This window comes from Ahaetulla prasina, chromosome 1 (assembly GCF_028640845.1).
Source record: "Ahaetulla prasina isolate Xishuangbanna chromosome 1, ASM2864084v1, whole genome shotgun sequence".
Classification (NCBI taxonomy): Eukaryota; Metazoa; Chordata; class Lepidosauria; order Squamata; family Colubridae; genus Ahaetulla; species Ahaetulla prasina.
This window is the reverse complement of record NC_080539.1, coordinates 316666295-316689420: the sequence shown is the minus strand read 5'-3', so window position 1 is coordinate 316689420 and position 23126 is coordinate 316666295. Positions and strand designations below refer to the sequence as shown.

The following is a 23126-nucleotide window of genomic DNA, read 5'->3' as shown; positions in this document are numbered from 1 at the left end:
TGTTAATTCTATAAGGTGCTGTAGGGCTTCATAGAACCGATCAGCTTCATCCTCTTCAGCACCAGTGGTTGGGGCACAGACTTGGACTACTGTGATATTGAAGATTTTGTGATTATATTTCTTCAAAAAAGGAAATTATATCAGCTTGGGAACAAATATCAAATTGTTAAGACAGTACTACAAGCAACCCTTGAGGAAACATAGTGGAGACAATACTTCTAAAGAGTGTTTGTCTTATGGGGCTGTTTGTGTATCACCTGGTTTCATATAAGAATGAAGCTCAAATGACCCATGAGACTATGTTAGTGCTTAACTCTGATAATGGTTCCTATTTCTAACTCAGTTGCATAGTTGTTGTTTAGGTTTCTCTTGTGATCTCTTTATAGATTACTTAGCAGTGTGGGAGTTGCTTTTCTAAAGTTTCTCCTAGGTTGCCTGAAAGACTAGAATGATTTTTGGTGTTGCTACTTTTGGGAGCACTTTTTATTAATATCACATAGTTAGGAAAGGAGCATAACAGTAAAGTTGCCACTAGGTGATAAGCTCCTTGTAACCCCAATCATTTAAACACTGGCATTACAGGGGTAAAAAAAAATCACGGTACATAGTACCAGTTTCAAATTCCAGCTGATCCTAAGAGTGAGACATGAGTTGGTAAGCGAAAGCAAGCAAAAAATCAAAATAGTGAGACTAAATTATCATCAGAAGATTCTGAAAGAACAAATGACCTTTCTTAATCAAACTTATATTCCATTTCTTCAAGCCATATACTTATTAAATTTGTTTTTACGTAATATCAGAGATTGGAGGGTAACTTATAGACTCAGAAACTCTGAAAATCATCACATATAAGTTACCTGAACTTTATGACCAGCAAGGTAGCAGTGTAGCAAGGTACCACATCCCTTCTATCTTACGTACCTAGTAAAAATGATCACAAACTCATGAACATTTATATAGAAAATGAACACCCTGCAAGCATGTTCTTCTTTTTTACATGTCAAAGCTTTTCCATTAGCTGATATAAAATCCATGACATTGCTCTTGTTATGAACTCTGATATCTTAATGTAAATGGCTAAGTCATCTTTGCAAAACTGTCAGGAAGTCTACTAGCATAAGGCCAAAGTATATTTATCTGCACTTATGCAAAATTATTGGTTTGCTTTGGGCTGAAGACTATAATACTGCTCCTTTGAGTGTCTTTCCAAAATAATATTTGCTGTAAGAAAGTGGCAATGTAGGATTTAGATGCAAACACTAAAAATTCACTCTGAAAATGGATTAAGAAGGAAGCACTAAGAATTCATTGTGAAGCAATAGGATGCAATTCTAGTTCTTAAAATAATTTTAAATAGCCTTTCCCCCCCTTTCCCCTTTCCCAATACATGTAAATATTGAGTGAAAGGAAACCCATGTTTTCAAATTCTGTCTAAACTGCATTATGTCGAACAAGGAAAATGAGATATTATTCTCGTTATTGGTCCACAATGGCTAGGCACCAAGATGGCAGTTTGTTTTCTTTTAATTAAAACAAGCACCACACAAGATAAGAAAAGCGAATAATTACTTCCAGTTAAATAAAGGAGTCCACATTACCCACCTTTATAGTTAGGGAAACACACCTTATGAGTCTTTTCAGTCTCCCAGACTTCCAAAGTTAATCGTTCTTTTCTCTCTTCTAGTTCTCTAATTATTTCAGCTCCAGCTGAGCTTCCAAGGATACCCCAGTCTTTGGAGAGCTCTTGTCTCCTCATGGTTCACTAAGGCAGCCATTAAAGCTTCTCATACTTGTATTTCACAATATTGGAAAGCCTCACCCATCAAATTCTAACATTTCAGTTGCTGCCACTAATACTTTCCAATTCAAGTAGAAGATTACCTTCCCTTATTCTCCAGAAAAAAGAAGAATAAAAAGGATGAAACTGAAAGGATGGAACAGAACACTGTAAAAACGAAAAGAGCCAACCCTGTTGAGTTATTACAAAAAGAGTTAAACTTCAGAAGATAAGAAAGTCCTCACAAGTCCTGGTGGTTCTTCAAAGAGATGTATGCCTTTTAGCAAAATGTCTGCATTTACATCTATTTGTTGCCCAGTCATTTCTTTTTTAGTGTATATAAGCTAATTCCCTCCTCTGGATAATTATTGGGGGAAAACCCTCTTTTTCCTATTATATAAATGAAGTATCCTATAGTTTTCTCTGGTCTTAATTTTTTATAGTTGTATTCAAGTAAATATTTGAAGTTCTTTTCATATCAAGAAGCAAATGACGGGAAGTAAAATTTAGAGTGTTTGGAGCCAAAAAAACTTTAAAGGAAAATAATATATTAACTGCAGGTGATTTAGAATAGAATAGAATAGAATAGAATAGAATTTTTTATTGGCCAAGTGTGATTGGACACACAAGGAATTTGTCTTGGTGCATATGCTCTCAGTGTACATAAAAGAAAAGATACGTTCATCAAGGTACAACATTTACAACACAATTGATGGTCAATATATCAATATAAATCATAAGGATTGCCAGCAACAAGTTATAGTCATACAGTCATAAGTGGAAAGAGGTTGGTGATGGGAACTATGAAACGATTAATAGTAGTGCAGATTCAGTAAATAGTCTGACAGTGTTGAGGGAATTATTTGTTTAGCAGAGTGATGGCCTTCGGGAAAAAACTGTTCTTGTGTCTAGTTGTTCTGGTGTGCAGTGCTCTATAGCGTCGTTTTGAGGGTAGGAGTTGAAACAGTTTATGTCCAGGATGCGAGGGATCTGCAAATATTTTCACGGCCCACTTCTTGATTCGTGCAGTATACAGGTCCTCAATGGAAGGCAGGTTGGTAGCAATTATTTTTTCTGCTGTTCTAATTATCCTCTGAAGTCTGTGTTTTTCTTGTTGGGTTGCAGAACCGAACCAGACAGTTATAGAGGTGCAAATGACAGACTCAATAATTCCTCTGTAGAACTGAATCAGCAGCTCCTTGGGCAGTTTGAGCTTTCTGAGTTGGCGCAGAAAGAACATTCTTTGTTGTCCTTTTTTAATGATGTTTTTGATGTTAGCTGTCCAACTTACTTTACTTACTGTACTTACTTTATCAAGTAAGTACAGATAGTCCTTGACATACAACCATAACTGAGTCCAACATTTCTGATGCTAAGTGAGACATGTGCTAAGTAAATTTTGCCCCAGTTTACAACCTTTCTTGCCACCGTTGTTAAGTGAATCACTGCAGTTATTAAGTTAGTGACACGGTTATTAAGTGAATCTGGCTTCCTCATTGACTTTGCTTGTCAGAAGGCCACAAAAGATGATCACATGACTCCAGGATACTGTAACCATCATAAATATGAGTCCGTTGCCAAGCGTCTGAATTTGGATCTCATGACTATGAAGATGTTGCAATGGTCGTAAGCAAGAAAAATAGTTGTAAGACACTTTTTTTCAGTGCATTTTAACTTTTGAGCAGTCACTAAACAAACTGTGGTAAGTCAAGGACTACCCGTATAACAAAAGGTGTTGCCACACAACATAGGTTCTGCTTTAATTCTGCATAGAAAAGAGAAACTGTTAAGTTCTCAAGGCAGTATCAGGATTTTCTTTTGTTGTTAAAATATTTAAACATTTATTATATGGAACTTTAAGATACCCCATCTTTATGAAAAAAACAGGGATGTTGAACATTCTAGATAATTACTGACCTATCTTTCAATCACATAATTGCTTTTAATTATTGATATTTAAATATGAATTTTACTACAATACTTTAAACATCTATAACATTTAAAGGTAATATCATCTTTAATTCCCTTTTAATTCAATTTCCTTTTCTATTTAATATTTATTGTATCCTAATATTATACCCAGTAATAAATAATAACCTCATAAACTTGGTTAATGTACTAATGTACTTACGGGACCGCCTGCTGTTACCTCATGCCTCCCACCAACCCGTACGCTCACACAGAGAGGGTCTTCTCAGGGTGCCGTCCGCCAAACAATGTCGGCTGGCGGCCCCCAGGGGTAGGGCCTTCTCTGTTGGAGCTCCTACGCTTTGGAATGAACTTCCCCCTGGTTTACGCCAAGTGCCTGATCTTCGGACTTGAAAATGCATTTATTTATCCAAGCGGGACTGGATTAAAAGTTTTAATTAAAAGTTTTATTAATTTTAACTGGGGTTAGTTAGTAATTTTTAGGTAATGGGGTTTTATTATTTTAATTGTAATTTTAAATTTTGGCCTATTTAAATAAGTTTTTTAATTAATGTTTTACTTTGTATGATATTTGTATTTTATCAGGCTGTAAACCACCCTGAGTCCTTCGGGAGATAGGGCGGTATAAAAATTTGATTAAATAAATAAATAAATAAATAAATAAATAAATAAATAAATAAATAAATAAATAATCAGGCTAATGGAAGGTTGTTGTTCAGGCTGACACAAAAGTTATTCCGAACAAGAGTGTTTTGACCTCATTTCCTATGTGTTTTGTAGGTCTGTGGGGAATCTGGATTTAGTAACAATCTAATACAGATTAAGTTAGAGACATCTGACATAGATCCACAGAAGGATGCCTTTTTTTAATAAACTTGCTTCCTTTTTTCTGGAACTAGCAATAGAAGTGGACAAGAGTGAAGAACTAGACATAATTTACTTGGACTTGAAGGAACTTTCAATGTACTGCACCATATAACAGATTCATTTATATGGCTGGGGGTATAGAATTGACGGTGAAATAATCAATTGTATATCACATTGGTTCAGCAACAGGCAGATGATGGTAACAGTTACAAATCACGTAATAAAGAATAATACATAACATGGGATCCGTACACTGGTGGATACCAAAACATATCGCTCCCCATACCAGAGGAAAATGTAAGAATATTCTGGATAACAAAATATGGTTACATTTATTGCATCAAAATGTTGCTGATTTCCAAGCCCCACCAAGTTAATAACTAATCCATCTTCTTATGCAGAGGTGGGTAGTCTTTGAGTAGCCATCTGATATTTAATGTGCTTTGTGGACTGGGGCTAATGCCTGCAATAGGCAGAGTAATTGTGCAAAATAGGCCAAGCTTATACTGAAGGAGTAGTCTGAGTTATTCTGTGTTTTCCCCCCTTTGATGGGAGGGTTGTGTTTTTTTTCTTTTGATTTAACTATGTTAAACCTAAAGTTCACAGTCCAGTTTTAGGGGTCTCTATCTCAAAACAGCAGGTATGCATCCTGCCAATTTTCAGCATGGTTTCTGATTCCAGTGGCATTCAAGGGAGATTCAAGCTGTAGTACCAAGGCTTTTGGGGCCACATACGGACAATCTCTGATTTAGGTTAAATTCACATAATATTCTTGTCTATTCTAAAAGGAATGCCCTCATTGAGCTAAGCCTGAGACTAGATGGTACCATTTCAGAGAGCAGGTAGATTCTACTCACTCCATTCTATTCTATACCTTTTTATTTCCTCTTGCACTGCCAATTTATGGCACCAAAAATGGCCAGAGTCTTCAGTGCTAGGTCCACCCCCCTTGTTTTTGTACAATTTCAGTCTTGTTCATATTACCTCATCAATGGTGAATGATGCCACTTTGACTATATAACCATCGATGTTGACAGAGTAATGAAAAATAAAGGAAGCAAACCTCACAATGGTTTGAATCTCAGTAGCCATATATGTTTTGCAGCAGATGAGGTAACTAAAGAGTTAGATTAAAGTTTATTTTATTTTATTTTATTTATTTATTTATTTTATTTGTCACAGTATATATAAGCATAAGCATGAAATAACTATATGATATATAAGTATATATATATGCATAAGTGTGTAATTATACGAAATTGGATACAATCAAAGGGAATATTAGGACAAGAATGGTAGGCACATTGGTGCTCTTATGCACGCCCCTTACAGACCTCTTAGGAATGGGATGAGGTCAATAGTAGGTAGTTTTTGGTTAAAGCTTTGGGGATTTTGGGAAGAGACCACAGCGTCTGGTAGTGCATTCCAAGCATTAACAACTCTGTTACTGAAGTCATATTTTCTGCAATCGAGATTGGAGCGGTTCACATTAAGCTTAAATCTATTGTGTGCTCATGTATTGTTGTGATTGAAGCTGAAGTAGTCTTCAACAGGAAGGACATTGTAACAGATGATTCTATGAGTTAAACTCAGGTCATGTCGAAGGCGGCGGAGTTATATTTATGTCAAAATATAAAAGAACATATAAGCATTTTTGAAAATTTCAGTTTCTATTTCACTCATCTTAGTACTAAGAAAGACAAAGATACCAGAAACTTGAAAGGGAGAGGTTTATAGAAACATGAAGGAGCATTCAATAATACACAGTTGGTTTTAGGATTCATTAGTGCCAGTGTGAAATGTTGGTTTAACTGAAGTCCCCCTGGACTCCTGGAACAAATGTCATTTCATTATGATGTAGTCCATTGTCTCTGAATTGTGAATGATATGTATGAATGTATGTATGTATGAATGATGCAGTGGCTCAGTGGCTAAGACTCTGAGCTTGTCTATTGAAAGGTCGGCAGTTCAGTGGTTTGAATCCCTAGTGCCGCGTAATGGGGTGAGCTCCCGTTACTTGTCCCAGCTTCTGCCAACCTAGCAGTTTGAAAGCAGGTAAAAAATAAAAGTAGAAAAATAGGGACCACCTTTGGTGGGAAGCTAACAGCATTTCGTGCACCTTTGGCATTTAGTCATGCTGGCCACATGACCATGGAGACGTCTTTGGACAGTGCTGGCTCTTTGGCTTAGAAACGGAAATGAGCACTGCCCCTTAGAGTCAGGAATGACTAGCACATATGTGCAAGGAGAACCTTTACCTTTTACAATAACTTTCAGTTTACATACTTTGTATTGAAACAACTTCCTTCTTTAATGGGCCCAAGCGTAAATCTGAACGTGCATGAAGAGTTTTACAGTATGAACCCAGCTTCATCGAAAGTTACTTCTACTTCTATTATTATGAGAGTTGATGTTGCATGTTTTACATTTTTAAGTCAAATGTTAACACTTAGGGCAAAACTGAGGACTGCATCAGCATTTAGAATACTATTGATTGATTTTAATATGTTTAGTTATAATGCAGAACAGATAAACACCCAAATCAATAATCCAACAAGGAAATGTTAATTCTGCTCAGGAAATGCAACTTATTGTGTCCTGCTGCTGTCATTTCCTCCATATTTAGAAGGCAGATAAAAGCCAAGTTGTATTCCTTGTGCTTTCAGGAAACTAAAGCTAGCTTACAATGGTGTGTTGCTGATCAAATAGGTTGAGAGAATTGGGTGAAATGCATATAATTATCTTGGGCAAACCTAGATTAAACATCAGAGGTGAACTATCCTCCTTGGAAATGGAAAGCCTACTTTGTTCTTTGAGGATTCTTTGAGAAAGGCCAGGGCTTGAAAATAAGCCTTTCCTGAGAATATTTAGGGGCAATCTCAGCATGGCACTATAAACATATCACATTAAAAAAAAATAAAGCCTTAATAGAAAGGAATAAGTTAAAAGGCAATATGCTATTCAATTTCAATTGCCATATGCATGGGTTGAGACCTGTATTCTTTGTGCCCAATATGTGCATTTTTGTTTCCCAGTTTTGGTTATGCTCTTACTTTTAAAATGTTGAGGTTCCTTGCCAAAAATCAGGCTCTTATGAGCAACATATTAGCCTTATCTTGGTAACTTTTAAATGATTTTTGCTGATTTTCAGCCAACCTCATTTTCCTCCCGTAAAAATAAATAAACAATTAATGAAAACACTACATAGATTGCCTGTTAACCGAGAGCATAGTAGACAGTCCCAATGCGATTGTTTTACAATCACTACACTACATAATGGCTATACTACACAATCACATTGTAGTGACGGCAGAAAAAGCTGGTTTTTTAATCTTCTGATTTTTTCCCTCCGTTTGATTTTTCAAAGATGTTGAGACAGGCCTGTCTTGTTTTTCTTGTATTACTTCAGCCTGGTTTTAGAAAATAATGTATCAGCAGCATTACCCTGCAATGATTCAAACTCAAGACTCGGATAATAGGAGATCTGAGCTTTAGCCGAACTTAATTGTAGCTCAAATGCCAGAAATTATTTCTCCAGTGTTTTTGGGTGGTAATAGGTAGGAGTGGCTTTTGTTACATCTATATTCAGGTGTCTGTCTGTTGACCTGTTATTTGAATCCTATAACTTGCTTATGTGAAAGCATATCTATTAATGGAGTTCCTAAATAGGCAAGTGCTTTTCATAGTTTCTAATACTGTCAGTTCAGTGAGTATAGAGTTATCACTTGTGTAGAAGCAAGAGGAGAGAGAGAGAAAGAGAGCGAGCGAGAGAGCAAGATCAGACCAGACATCGATTAGACAAGAAGACTATAAGTATATTTATTAAGGTTGTTATAGTGATAGAATCCCCTCCTTTTTATATTCCAGTGAGTCAGGGAAGAGCCAGCTCAAGTCTCTTTTTAATATTATCTCTCTTCCCAGGAGTTAAGGAATGCTTCTTTTACAAATTCTGAATAGTTGCTTCAAGACCATCTCCATGGGTCACTATTGCAGAGAATAGTTTCTCTATAACCAAGATACAATTTCTTAGAGATTGGGAATGGGTGATGTTAAGTTCAGGCAATGAAGAGGCAGGAGACGATACAAGTGACAACAGCTCTTTGGTTTATTGTGATCCCAGCAAAAGCCAACAGGCAAAACCCCCTCTTTAAATAGTGTTTTGGCTGAGGCATCAGCCAATCCGCATCGTGCATTTTCCCGCCCAAATTTCCCTCCTAAAATTCAAATACATTACACTCCTCCCCTCCCGGCGTGTTCGGCTTTTGTAAGGTTTCTGCTGCTTTGGTGGACATCTCGTGTGCCCTGGCCTCATCCAGGGCTATCGCCAGGGTTAGGTTGCTTTTCGACAGCAGCCGCCTCTGTAGTCGGATGTCCCTGACCCCACAAATGAGTTGTTCTAATAAAGTGTCCTCCAAGTCTCTATACTCACAGTGGGTTGCAGCTTTCCTTAACGCGACCATGTACACGCTTATCGATTCGCCCTCTTGCTGAACTCTTTGCCTCAACTCGAACCATTGTACAAACTTCGACGGCACTGGCGCGTAGTGTGCTCGTAGTGTCATCTGCAGCGTTTGCCATGGCACCGACTGTACAGGCGTTGGTTCCGACAGCAATTCGGCGGTATCGAAGACTTCTGGCCCACAGTGGCTCAGTAAGTAAGCGCGCTTCCGATTATCCGATACTCCTTGCAGTTCGTTAGCTTCGAGGAAACACTCAAAATGAGCCATGTACGACCCTCATTTCTCCTTGGCTGGTCAAATGGCACTGGCGGCGTATAGCTAGACATCGCTATGTATCCGCTCTTGATACTGGCTGGGTTTGAAACTAAGTTTATTTATTTATTTATTTATTTATTTATTATTCATATTTGTATACCGCCCTATCTCCCCAAGGACTCAGGGCGGTTCACAGGCAAATAAAACATTTATATACACATTAAAATAACCATTAAAAAACTTATTCTAATGCCAAATTTTAAAATATAAATATAAATATTAAAACCAATTTAAAACCCCTATAAATTTAAAATCTAGGCCAGTCCTGCACAGATGAATAAATGTGTCTTGAGCTCGCGACGGAAGGTTCGGAGGTCCGGAAGTTGACGGAGTCCTGGGGGGAGTTCGTTCCAGAGGGTGGGAGCCCCCACAGAGAAGGCCCTTCCCCTGGGCATCGCCAGATGGCACTGACTAGCTGATGGCACCCTGAGGAGTCCCTCTCTGTGAGAGCGCACGGGTCGGTGAGAGGTATTAGGTAGCAGTAGGCGGTCCCGTAGATAACCCGGCCCTATGCCATGGAGCGCTTTGAAGGTGGTTACCAAAACCTTGAAGCGCACCCGGAAGGCCACAGGTAGCCAGTGCAGTCTGCGCAGGATAGGTGTCATACGGGAGCCACGAGGGGCTCCCTCTATAACCCGCGCAGCTGCATTCTGAACTAACTGCAGCCTCCGGATGCCCTTCAAGGGGAGCCCCATGTAGAGAGCATTGCAGTAATCCAGGCGAGACGTCACGAGGGCGTGAGTGACCGTGCATAGGGCATCCCGGTCTAGAAAGGGGCGCAACTGGCGCACCAGGCGGACCTGGTAAAAAGCTCTCCTGGAGACGGCCGTCAAATGGTCTTCAAAAGACAGCCGTTCATCCAGGAGAACGCCCAAGTTGCGCACCCCTTCCATCGGGGCCAATGACTCGCCCCCAACAGTCAGCCGAGGACTCAGCTGACTGTACCGGGATGCCGGCATCCACAGCCACTCAGTCTTGGAGGGATTGAGCTTGAGCCTATTTCTCCCCATCCAGACCCGTACGGCCTCCAAGCACCGGGACAACACTTCGATAGCTTCGTTGGGGTGGCCCGGTGTGGAAAAGTACAGCTGGGTGTCATCAGCGTACAGCTGGTACCTCACACCGAAGCCACTGATGATCTCACCCAGCGGTTTCATATAGATGTTGAACAGAAGGGGCGAGAGGATCGACCCCTGCGGCACCCCACAAGTGAGGCGCCTCGGAGCCGACCTCTGCCCCCCTGTCAACACCGTCTGTGACCGATCGGAGAGATAGGAGGAGAACCACCGATAAAGTTGCTCCTTCAGCTCTTTTCCTAGTCTCACTGCCTTCAATATCCCACCTTCGTCGCCAATGTTAAGTTCGGGCAATGAAGAGGCAGGAGACGATACAAGTGACAACAGCTCTTTGGTTTATTGTGATCCCAGCAAAAGCCAACAGGCAAAAACCCCTCTTTAAATAGTGTTTTGGCTGAGGCATCAGCCAATCCGTATCGTGCATTTTCCCGCCCAAATTTCCCTCCTAAAATTCAAATACATTACAGGTGAGAAGATTGATATTCTAGAAAGAATAGCAAAATAATATTTTTGATAAATAAATAATATAGAACAGATTTGAAAGAAGAAATTTGCAAGGAACTGTTTATGACATACCTGTAGAAAGCAAGTTGCCACACTTGATTCTAGTATTTTATTACCATCAGTTGGGTGTGAAGTAGAGCAGGTTCATGTGCAGATGGTTTGTAAATGGTCAAAGATGTCAAGTTTATTGTGATGAAGGCTCTATCTGCTTTATGTGTGCTATAATAAAGGCTGCTTATAATTTTTTGCTTTCTCCCCAATAAGACTGTTGACTATAACTTTTTTTTTTGGTGGTTGTACTGCTATAAATTACATTCATTTTAATTATTATAAAGTATAAAAAGCACTAATACTTTCTATAACTACATTATTGTTTTGAAATTTGGTTGTGACTACTGTACATCCTTTGCAGGCCTTTGAAATTTAACGTAAATTTCAGCACAACTTCATCTCAAATGTAATTAATCTCTACATTTGGAATCAGATGCTGCATTGAGAAACAAATGAATTTAACCAGGAAATATAACCTCTAACGCTAGAGTATTACATTGGCAAGTCAAACACGGAGATGCTGGCAGGCCTGAGATTGTGGCTTCCCAATATTTCTCTGGCAATCTGAAGACTAATTGCAACCTTTTTGTCCAGGAAATTTTCTAATGACTTGGAAGAACAGAACAGGTTCTGGTAGTAAATAGAAGAATTGTTCCAGAACTCAATGCCCAGCATAAACAATCTATGAGAGAAGGAGGCAAACATACTCAGGTTTTGCCCTGCCTCTTTTGGAATTCTGATGGTCAGCTGGTGCTAGACCACATGATCCATTTTTGACCATGCAATTTGCTTTTGACAAGCCTGGGTTTCAGATGTTTATATCTGCATATTTAAAAATGTAAATTAAATATGTAATGTTTGATGAAGCTCTTGGAGGAGACCTCACATTATTTGTAAGTGTTAAATACCATATAGACTAGACAAACTAACCAATGTATATCATATTCACACTAAAATTGAGATAAAAATTGGGAATTCATAATTTAAAGCTGAAGTAATTACTTGCTAGTTTTTAACTTAATCGAACCTCTGTTGCAGAAATATTTCTCTTAAAACTGGAACCTGAGCATTAAAAAGCCTGATCCTAGCCTAAATATTAAAAAAATATTTTCTGCTTTATAGGATGGTATTTACCACCAAATAATTGTAGATGAGTTTATGGCCTTAAGTTTCTTTAATACAGGGGTGTCAAACTCATGACGACACATCATCACGTGACATATCGCAATTTCCCCCACCTTTCCTTAAATAGGGTGGGTGGGTGGGTGGGGATGGCCAGCACATGACACATCTGGCCCATGGCCCGTGAGTTTGACACCCTTGCTTTAGTACATTATAATTCTGATAATAGCTGGTTGAGCTGAAGATGATTAAAAACTTCAGTCCATTAATGTAAATGCAAGATTATAAGGAGAGCATAAACAGAAGTTATTTAGTTTTTGAACACATACATATGCATTATGGCACATGTCACGTATTTATCCTCCAAAATGTATCAGTTATAGTTATGTGTATGCAGTTATTAAAAATTAAATATATGGAAACAGCCTAAATCCTACATATAACTAAAAAGCTCATAAATAAATTCTCCTGCACCCTAGAAAGCACATCAGCTAAACAACCTTCTGATTTCTTTTTCCTGGGACATAATAGTTTCATGAATAGCATAGGGGCCAGCCAGTCTCTTGTTTCAATAAACCTAAGAAAATCAGCATGTTGAGAATTCAGCTTTGACTGAAATCAAAGAACTTTCTCTCTGAGCTTGTTTTTGTTTTCTTTCATATTCAAAATTAAACTTCCATTGCAAACTTACTGCTAAAATTAAGTCTATTTTCAGATTAAAATTTCGGTGCATTTTCCAGAGTTGTGAGGTTAATGGGAAAGGTGTAGTCTGTAAGTAAAATTCAGCAAGAATATCTGCTACTTGTCATGCAGACAGTGTGTGTGTAAACCAATGTACCAGGAACATTGCCTAAATCAGTGGAATAGAATAGAATAGAATAGAATAGAATAGAATAGAATAGAATAGAATAGAATAGAATAGAATAGAATAACAGAGTTGGAAGGGACCTTGGAGATCTTCTAGTTCAACCCCCTGCTTAGGCAGGAAACCCTATACCAGTGATGGCAAACCTTTTCAGCACTGAGTTCTCAAACTGGAACGCACACATGCACGCGCAGGAGCCCCAAAGACCAGCTGGCCGGTGCACATGCGCACGCTAGCCAGCTGGTTTTCAGTTTTTTGGCACACCAGCCAGCTAGTCTTCAGGTTTCCGGCACTCCAGCGCATGCGAAAAACCAGCTATCCAGCGCACATATGTGCACCAAAAATAAAAAAGCAGCTGGGACAGTGCGCAAGCCCACAGAGAGGACTCTGCATGCCACCTCTGGCACATATGCCATAGGTCACCATCACAGACGTATACCATTTCAGACAAATAATTATCCAATCTCTTCTTAAAAACTTCCAGTGTTGGAGCATTTACAACTTCTGGAGGCAAGTTGTTCCATTGATAAATTGTTCTACTGTCAGGAAATTTCTCCTTAGTTCTAAGTTGCATCTCTCCTTGATTAGTTTCCACCCATTGCTTCTTGTTCTACCCTCAGGTGCTTTGGAGAATAGTTTGACTCCCTCTTCTTTGTGGCAACCCCTGAGATATTGGAACACTGCTATCATGTCTCCCCTAGTCCTTCTTTTCATTAAACTAGACATACGGAGTTCCTGCAACCGTTCTTCATGTTTTAGCCTCCAGTCCCCTAATCATCTTTGTTGCTGTTCTCTGCACTATTTCTAGAACCTTGACATCTTTTTCACATTTGTGGCGACCAAAACTGGATGCAATATTCCAAGTGTGGCCTTACCAAGGCATTATAAAGTGGCACTAACACTTCACGTGATCTTGATTCTATCCCTCTGTTTATGCAGCCCAGAACTGTGTTGGCTTTTTTAACAGCTGCTGCACACTGCTGGCTCATATCTAAATGGTTATCCACTAGGACTCCAAGATCCCTCTCACAGATACTACTATTGAGCAAGGTACCACATATACGGTACTGGTGCATTTTGTTTTTTTGGCCTAAATGTAGAACCTTACTTTTTTCACCATTGAATTTCATTTTGTTAGATGGTGCCCAATGTTCAAGTCTAGGAATTCATGTGGACTGAAATATTACATTCCACTTAAACATCAACGTATCAGTAGCAGCTCTTGATGTTACCATTTCAATATGTTTCCCTATCATCCAAAAACGTTATGATACAATCCCGTATCTTTTTGAAATTTTGGTTGATTGTTCACTTTAAATGATAATACATCTGTATGACTTTGAGCCCTATTTTTGTGTGTGCGTTTACCCTGAAGTCAAGTCCCGGTTTTGTGTTCTGGCAAACTCTTCTGTCCTCCGTTTCTTTGCCAGAAGCCTGGCTAATAAGAATGTATGAATACATGAGGTATTTGTCTTCCAATTTACAGGGTGAGGTATAAAATCAAATGCCTTTATAGAATATGAGTGACAAAGAATTTGAGCGTATTGATATCATATATGAAAGAATAAATCTGCATTTTTGGTGATCAGCATAGACAAGCTGCTCTCTGAAGTCACCCTTTTTGCCATGGTTAACATTTCAGCCCTATTATTCAGCTTTGATAATGTGCATAAAATGCTCAGTATGATAATGAGTTGGGGTAGCTGAGAATTTAGGATGGTGGCACGTTTAGTGTAGTATTTGGATTAGCATTGTCAGCCTGCTTCTACATAGGTCACTTTGAAAAGCTTATAAACTTTAAAAATAATCTAGTTACAGCCTCTTTTTTTTTAGATTTTTAAAAGCTTTCAAACAAGGTACCCTGCTTAAACAAATACTACCAGCATTAATTAATCAGGATGATCGTATGTAAAAGAAATGATGCCAGATAGTAACAAATCCAAGAGAAGTTTATTATGAAAATGGCACCTGCAGGATGAAAAAAATTAAGTTACATAAAGACAACCATGTATGACATGTATGAGAATCTACAAAAGTATAAAAAGAACCCTGCTGTAAATGAAGTATGTACATTTCTGATTTGCAGCATTATCAATGATCAATGAAAAAAAAAATGTTTCGAATAAGCCAGGCACTCAAGAAGTTAGATTCGGTTAGGTTAACACAAAATAAATGTACCATAGCTGTCATTTTTAAACATTTTAATTTTTTTATATATATTGTAGAGTTGGTAACACTGCTAAGATTTATACGAACAGAATCCCTTTCCCCTTTATTCAGCTACTTGGCACCAGTCTCCTCATAAAAGATTTCATATATTTGTACAAGAAATAGTTAAAAACACAGACACAGTCTTTCACAGGTAATGAAGTTTTTTTTTCCATTTTGTAGTTTTAAACACTATGGATTTAGACAGCAGCTGTGATTATCTGTTAGGTTAAATCACCAGAAATCATTTTGACACAACACAGAAACATTTATAAAAAATAAAATAAAATAAAGCAACAACAGCTGTCTAGCTGTCTTTGTAGCCGATAGGTGCACTCCTTTGATTGTTCAACAGCTAGAACTTCCAAAGCGAAACCCCAATTAGCTTCTCTTGGCCTTGGAATCTACCTAAAATCTTTCAAATTAACCCTTTACAAGCTCATTATCAAATTTTATGACATTCAGCGCCCTTTGTGGGCATCACTCTATCCCACTCTTTCTCATCTCTACTTCTCCAATTCAAACCCCACTGTACTCGGCTTCATTTCAACACAAAGGGTTATCCACTATGGAGAGAACTGCTGAGCTAAAATACATCAGCAATACATTGCACAGGTATGCAAAAATATATATTTGACAATCCAAAGCTCAGCTTTGCTTTTGAACCACATTGGTTGAGCACTTCAAGAATTTTCTATCTCTTTCTGTATTATTCCATTAACCAACTTGGGAGAACACCAAAGAAATGCACCCTCTACTTACAATTAGAGCACAAGGGACTCTGGAAATGTTAACAACTGAGGCTATATGGCATCACTTCATTTAATATGTCTGAGTATCAGCCTTTAGTGCATTGTGTGATGCACACTGTACGAGCAAGACATACCCAGAACTCCTCTGTGGGGAAAAATGGCTCCATTACCTTGAGCTAGTTAAGAGTCTTTTATCTCTGAGAATGGAAAAAGAGAGAAAGAGTTAGAAGAAGAAATTGGGAAGAAAGGTGAAGGTTGGAAGTAAACAGAGGGAGAGAAAAGTCTGAAAATACACACCAGCAAAGCAACAGCAGAAATGAAAAGGTATACAGACAGTGGAAGGCCACCACACAAAAACCACTAACCCCCAAGAATCACTGGTTCACTAGGACTGTAGGAATGGGACTTTGCCACTCCAGACTAGAGATAAAGCACAGAGAAGACAAAGGACAAAACAACTACATTAGCTTAGTATATACTGCATATAGTAACACACATTGAAACTGCAATGAGACTGACAGCCAAGGACACTTACACATTGTACACATTACAGTTTTCACATCTGTTATTAGATGCCTTAACAAACAGCTGCCAAAGATGGAGTGGAAGAAGAATTTATACTTGACAGTCATTTGGAGTGTTTGACACTACACTGATTTCTGGCAATGAAGACAAAATAGACTTTTTTTCTTTTGTTTTTACTTAATGTGCAGTTTTTTAGTTGCAGTTATCTAGTTCAAGCTTATTAACCCATTTGTTAAAACATATTGGCTTCAACACTAGAAGGAGGAGGAGGAGGGGTATTACAAAAGAGAAATCAATGAGCAAAACATAAAAATAAAGATACAATCTTCCCTCTATAACATAAAGCGTACATGTATATATATATGTGTGTGTGTGTACAGTATGTATACACACACACACATACACATATCCATACACACATGCACACCGACACAGACACACAGACACACAGACACATTCACTTGCTCACTCACTCACATTCACTTATTTGGAAGTTGTAAAATTAGCCTCAGTTCTACTGAGAATAAAAAAATAGAAAGAGAAACAATATACACCTTTAAAAAATCTGGTCTTTGAGTCAATTTCACTGCATTTTCTTGTTCTTTTTAGCACATTCGCTCAACTCTCCAAAAGAAAAGTCTTCCAGATCCGTTTAAATTTAATATGAGGCTTGTTAGTTTGGAGGTAAACAAATTAAGTCCTGCAGCAAATGTTAATGAGGGCTTTTGTCTTAACTAACCAAGGAAACTGCAGCACCTGACTATGGACTAGCACAGAAGACATTCCTTAAAAAAAAAAATAACCCAGCCCACAAGCTGCATATTGTGTGAAGACATTACAGATTAATAAATGATAGCACCATGGTTTTAGAAATAAAGTTAATGTTTCTGTAGTTAACATTTAGTCCATCTTCTTATTATTCTAATCACAGGCCAGAAATTAATTTTTTAAGAACCCAAATTATTGTATGTGCAAGTAAGAAAATCTTAACCATAAAAAGTGAATTAAACTCTGCATAAAATTCTAAAATACTATCCCCTATTTTTTTTAAAGGAATTAGGAACAAATACCCCCCTTTTCATTTGACTTAGTCAAACAGGGCACATTGTTTTATGCTTGTTTTTTTAACCTTGATCATATCAAGATCAATTTAAAGAAAACCCAATGGTTGTCATTCTTACAATCTCTTTACCACAACACTGAGTATTCTATGGCAGAGGCATACGCATATTAAAGGCATCTTAATAAAGATGCAAAAGGAAAAAAAATACACATCTTGGAAGAAGACAAAATGGCAGGCCACTGATACTTCAGTTCTCTGAAGGCCAAAATTAAAAGTATCTTTCCCATTAAAGAATAAGTCAAGTTAAAGAGAAAGGGGATGAAAAGGGGAGCATCTTATGGAGAGAATAAGCTGACCTGCTCAAATTCAAAGTGCTAGGATTAAAGGTCTAAATTAAAACATAGTCTATGCCTCGGAGTTTAACACTGAACACAGTATGTGGTCATATTTCAATCCTCCTTCCGTTCCAGTGTCTGTGCGGCATGGATGCCGTTGCTGTACACAGGAAACGGAAGAGTCGAGAACAGTCCTTCGGCAGTTGTGAACACATTCCCTGCAGGCATTTGGGTCAGGCTGGCTGCGCTCACAGCACTTCCAAACGGTCCTGACATATTGAGTCGGTGGACGTGGTGGTAGAGCATTTCCATTGGTGTTTTAGGATCTAAGCCAAAACCGGGGCTGTTAACGTCCACAAAGTTAACAGCATGAGTGTTGGGGAGGAGATTGCCCTGCATGGCCAAAGTAACTTCAGCAGGGGCATACCGGATCGTGCCAGTGGTATAGACCCTCTGAGCAGCCGTGCTGGTGGCAGCAAGGGTTCCAGTTACCCTGTGAACCAAAGGAAGGACCACATTGCCTGCTTGCAATCTCTGTAGGGCCTCCAGATCCCCCGTATACAGTAAAGAATTGGAAGTGCTGGGGCCACCCGGATGCTTGTCCCGTGGAGATGCTGACAGAGGTGGGGACAAAGGGTCAGAGGATACAGGAGCCAAGGCGGAGTTGGATGAGGTGCTGAACTGAGATTTGCGATTGGCAGGATTTTCAGTCCCTGGCGGGGTTAGAACAGAGTCTGGAATGGAGACATGTAAACTACTGCTGGTTTGGGGGGAAGGGAAGTGCTCTGAGTTGGGGGGCTTGGTCATACTGTAAGGTGATTCGTTCCTTGAGATTTCCCTGTTGGGTGGGTAATTCCAAATACTGCTATCGTTATCAAAATTGATAGGTTCTGAGATCTCTGTTTTGATTTTGAGCACTGAGGCACTGTTTGGCGGTGAGAGCAGCTGGGGCTGATCCACCAATGCTGAGTCAAGCCCATTTGGACTTGAGGTGCTTGAGAGCCTTCTCCGGGCCACACTGCCTCCTTTCTGCTTTTTCCTTCTCTTCTTCCTTTTTTGATGCTTGCTGGAAGACTGGGCATTTACTTCTCCTGCACTGTCTGAGTCCTTGGCACTGTCCGAGGTTAATGACTCACAGTTCTGTAACCGCAAGTCTGACTCACTCTCCACATAGCGCTCCACCTTAATCTGCATAGAACCAAGAGTGCCAAAGCTATCTTCGGGGGCCTTTTGATTCTCAAAGTCAGAATTCTCAAAGCTGTCATCACTGTCTCTGCTGTCCTGGTTGCTGGAGCTGTTCCCATCATCATTACAGTTCATTTCATTATCTGACTGGTTGCCAGACTTCTTCCTATCTGATTCGGGATCTTCGCTGTTTTCTGAATGGTTTCCTTTTTCATCCGACTTTGAATTCTCATTGTCCTCTGAGTAGAAAGAAAAGTGAAAAACATCATTAGGAATAAGAATGTAAGATTTAGAGCCCACTTAGACTGCTGGAGGCTGGTGAAATATTATTACTAGCAATATTGCTGGCAAAGGCATTTTCTTTTAAGTTTAAAATGACAGTTTTACCAAGAATGAGCTGAGCAGCATTTGTCTGTCATTTAACTCCCTCCAGTTCAAGATTCTGCTGTTCAAAAAATAAAAAAAAACATACATGCTCAAGCTGAACGTAAGACTTGTGTTGTTATTTTTTTCTCCAGTAATGACAGTTCTGTGGACAGGCTGCTAAATATGAGTACAATCAGAAAAACTATACATAAAGAGTAAAATACCATGCATGAATAGCACCACAAAGATTATCATCCATATAAAAGCCATTATTCCAGTACAGGGCAGACAGTTAAAATTAAAAGGGCCTAGAGAAGATGAAGATCTTGCTCTGGAAACAATAATATTGCCACGTGAATGCAAGTTGTGCCTTTATAGAAAGAGCCTTTTATAAGTGAAGTGTAACAGGTAAGAAGGCTCCTTCTTTGTAAACACCTGCCCAATTTCAATATAGGAGGAAGTAGGATGTTCCTTGGGATACTCTGCACCCAAACCATACAAGGGTTTAACAAGCAGTGCTAATATTTCAAATAAGACTTGGAATAGTTTCTGCAGCTGATAAAACATTAGCATCATATTATTTGCCAGTCCTAGCTGCAGCTCTGCTTTAGACTAACTAAATATTCTGAACCATCTTCAAAGACATCCTCCCATAAAATGCTTTGCAGTAATCCAGCCAAGAGATTAACGGAGCACATATGCTGGGTTCTTGCTATGCAAATAGGGTCAGAACTGCTATATGAATCTGAGATGACAGTAGCTGCTCTTAAGCGATGAGGTCATCTGGACATCCAGCCAACAGTGATAGATATAAGAATACTCCTAACTATATACTTGATTTTTCCAGAGTGCAACAGCCCCAAACCAGCCCAGTGTTTCTTACCAATTTTTATGAGAATTTTAAAGCACCACTTATAAGTTATAATTGCAGTTTCTAACTTGGCTATAATGGTATGAATAAATTTAAAAATAAACCAAGAAGAACCATGCTTCTACAATGCCAAAACGTTACATACAAGATGAGCGTTTACGTACCCGAGTTATCCTTTGAATCCGATTCGGAATCAGAGGTCTCAGAGGATTCAGAGGTTTTTTCTGGCAAGTGTGGAAGTTGTGCAATATCCATTGGAGTGTCCTTGTACTCTGGATCGCTAAAAGAGAAAAGACAGTCCATGTACACATACATAACTTGGAGTATGATAGTTCCCCCCCTCTTTCAAAATTCTTTTAAATGCCTGAAACAATAGAAAGCAGAGAAAGGCATTCTCCCTCCCTCCCTCCCTCCCTCCCTCCTTCCTTCCTTCCTTTCTTCCCACCCATACCTTTCTTGGCAACTAAGTAATTAAAAACAATATAATACAATAAATTGCTAGCATTAATCAAATATAGCCATGTGATGAAATGTAATACAGTTTTTGAGGTTTTTGTTTGTGGGTTTTACTTAGAGAATTTCTATCTTGGTTTTTCACTATTAAAAGTAATCTTTATTTGGACACCTAAACACAACAATAGTAATTACATATCTTGATTCTTCACTCTTGAAGCTTTGGGGAATTTTCATTAATACTAATTTAAAAATATATATCCTTTTTTTTATTAGGAAAATATATATCCTTTTTGTTGTGGTATTATCCATCAAAATAATAACTCTTTGTTGAGTAACCAACAAATAAATAAGCCTTGTTTTCTGCTATTTCTATCTTACGAGTGAATTGTTCATTACCATCTTCAGTATATGATGACCTCATCATTTATTTTGCATAACTCACAGAAGAATTGTTATTTACAATTTCTGGACTCGTACGCGAACTGTGTCATGTTATATAGGTCCCTTCCAACTCTATTATTCTGTATTTCTAGTAATGCCAGCCCAGTAATACTTCTCTACAAGCAAGCATGGAAACATGAACCAAGAACATGCAACAAGATTAAAAAAAGTTTCCTCCCCCAAAGAACAAAAACCATTGCATATCCAGGAGGATGGTTTGAGAGAGCAGTAGGCTGCTTTTACAAGTCCCTCTTGTTTTTATTGGAAAATCGCTTTATAATTTGCAACTCGTATCAGAGGTTAATCCATGGAGGAGAGGAGACAGGATGCTCCTATGTTATCTGCAAATGCTATGGAGATGTGTAACATGTAGGTGGATTCCTCAAGCCTTTATGTACTAGTCTTTAATTACTGGGAAACTATTTCAACTCTGATTTCCATTTATCATAATGGCAGGAAAGAATTGGGCTCAAAAGCAGAATGCCTCTTGCTATATTCAATTCTCTTCTAAGAAGTGCTTGGGGCTCTAAGAAATATCTGATTCCCTCTTTATCTTCAATTAAATCTCAGTGAGGGAAAAAAGGGGTTACAGTCCTTTCTCTGGGAAATGTGAATTCTTTCTGAGCTCACTCCTGACATAAGGACCCAGCCTTTGCAATGAAAAAAAAAAGTAAAAAAAAAAAGGTATCACATGGCCCATTCCCCTCCCCTCAATAATTGTTTGTAAGGTCCCACATGTGTTAACCCATTTAACAGAAATAAGACTTATTTAAATCAACAAGAATTCTGAGGACATAAGTTTAGGATTGATAGTGCACAATATTTCCCATTTTCTTTACATAAACACATTTATTAAATTTAAATACCTCTTATTACTTAATTGTATTATTAATAAAAGTGATATTCTTATGATTCTTGATGAATGTATTTTTGTATGTACACTGAGATCATATGCACCAAAGACAAATTCCTTGTGTGTCCAATTACACTTGGCCAATAAAGAATTCTATTCTATTCTATTCTGTTCTGTTCTAAATAATATGCTCTTTTGATTTCCATTATTCAAACAGAAATAAAATTCAGGCATTTCCCATAAAGCATACAGATAAAATAAGAATAATCCATTTCTACTGGTCACAATGTGCATTCACCAAGATCTAAGTTAAGTAATGTCTTAATGTTATATTTCTGAAGGAACAGCACACCTAATATTTTCCTGTATACAATTCAGAGAGCTTAAACATCTGGCATTTAATCAACATGTCTAACATATCTGGAAAGCAAAGGGTAATGCATTGAAGAGTTTTATGATAAATTCCGTACTGACAATTGCAACAAACAGAGTTTCTGAAACAACAAGGGCCTTGGCTTCCTAGCACATAGGAACATTACCTCATGCCTTTTTAAAGAAGCCCCTGTCCATAGTATCAACCTAACAAAGGTTGGTTATGAATCAACCCTGTTTAAGCTAAAGCTTTACCTGGATTTAGGAGAATCCAGACTGGCAGTCTATCCCATTAGTACACATTAATTATAAGCAGACTCATGTTGCGTTCCTTGCATTTGTTGTTACACATTATCCTTTCAATATGTGTCCTGTAGTCATAACACAAATGCCAATAATTGAAGTGGCAAAAAGATATACCTCAGAAGGTAATTAACCCAGATGATGTTCTTCTCATTTGCATTCTTGGCATTAATAGCGATAGTGGCACTAGACTGTATCCAAATATAGCCCCCACTTTTCTGCATCCAACGGTAGTATTTTGTAACACACTGACCCTTGTTCAGCACTGAATGGAAGAAACAAAAGGCAAATCATTGGCATTGCACTGATACACAATTGCTCTGTATTAAAGCACACACCATGCCAGTACAAAGAAATGGAAGGATTTTTGTCCCCTACATTTCAGAGAAAACACAATTATAAGAACAATTAAATCATTTCTGGGAGGCCT

General features: G+C 38.4%; 1 protein-coding gene across 3 annotated transcripts in view; it reads right to left on the bottom strand.

The window, feature by feature from the left end:
* Positions 1–14922: 14922 nt before the first annotated feature.
* Positions 14923–23126, bottom strand: part of NPAS3 (neuronal PAS domain protein 3) — an 805304-nt gene continuing 797100 nt past the window's right edge. For all 3 annotated transcript variants that reach the window (XM_058162236.1, XM_058162237.1, XM_058162238.1), the window contains 3 exons: positions 22814–22961; positions 20436–20551; positions 14923–19273 (listed from right to left, as the gene is read on the bottom strand). In XM_058162236.1, the coding sequence (XP_058018219.1) occupies positions 17964–19273; positions 20436–20551; positions 22814–22961 (1574 nt within the window). In that variant the 3' untranslated portion in view covers positions 14923–17963. The remainder of the gene's footprint in view (positions 19274–20435; positions 20552–22813; positions 22962–23126) is intronic.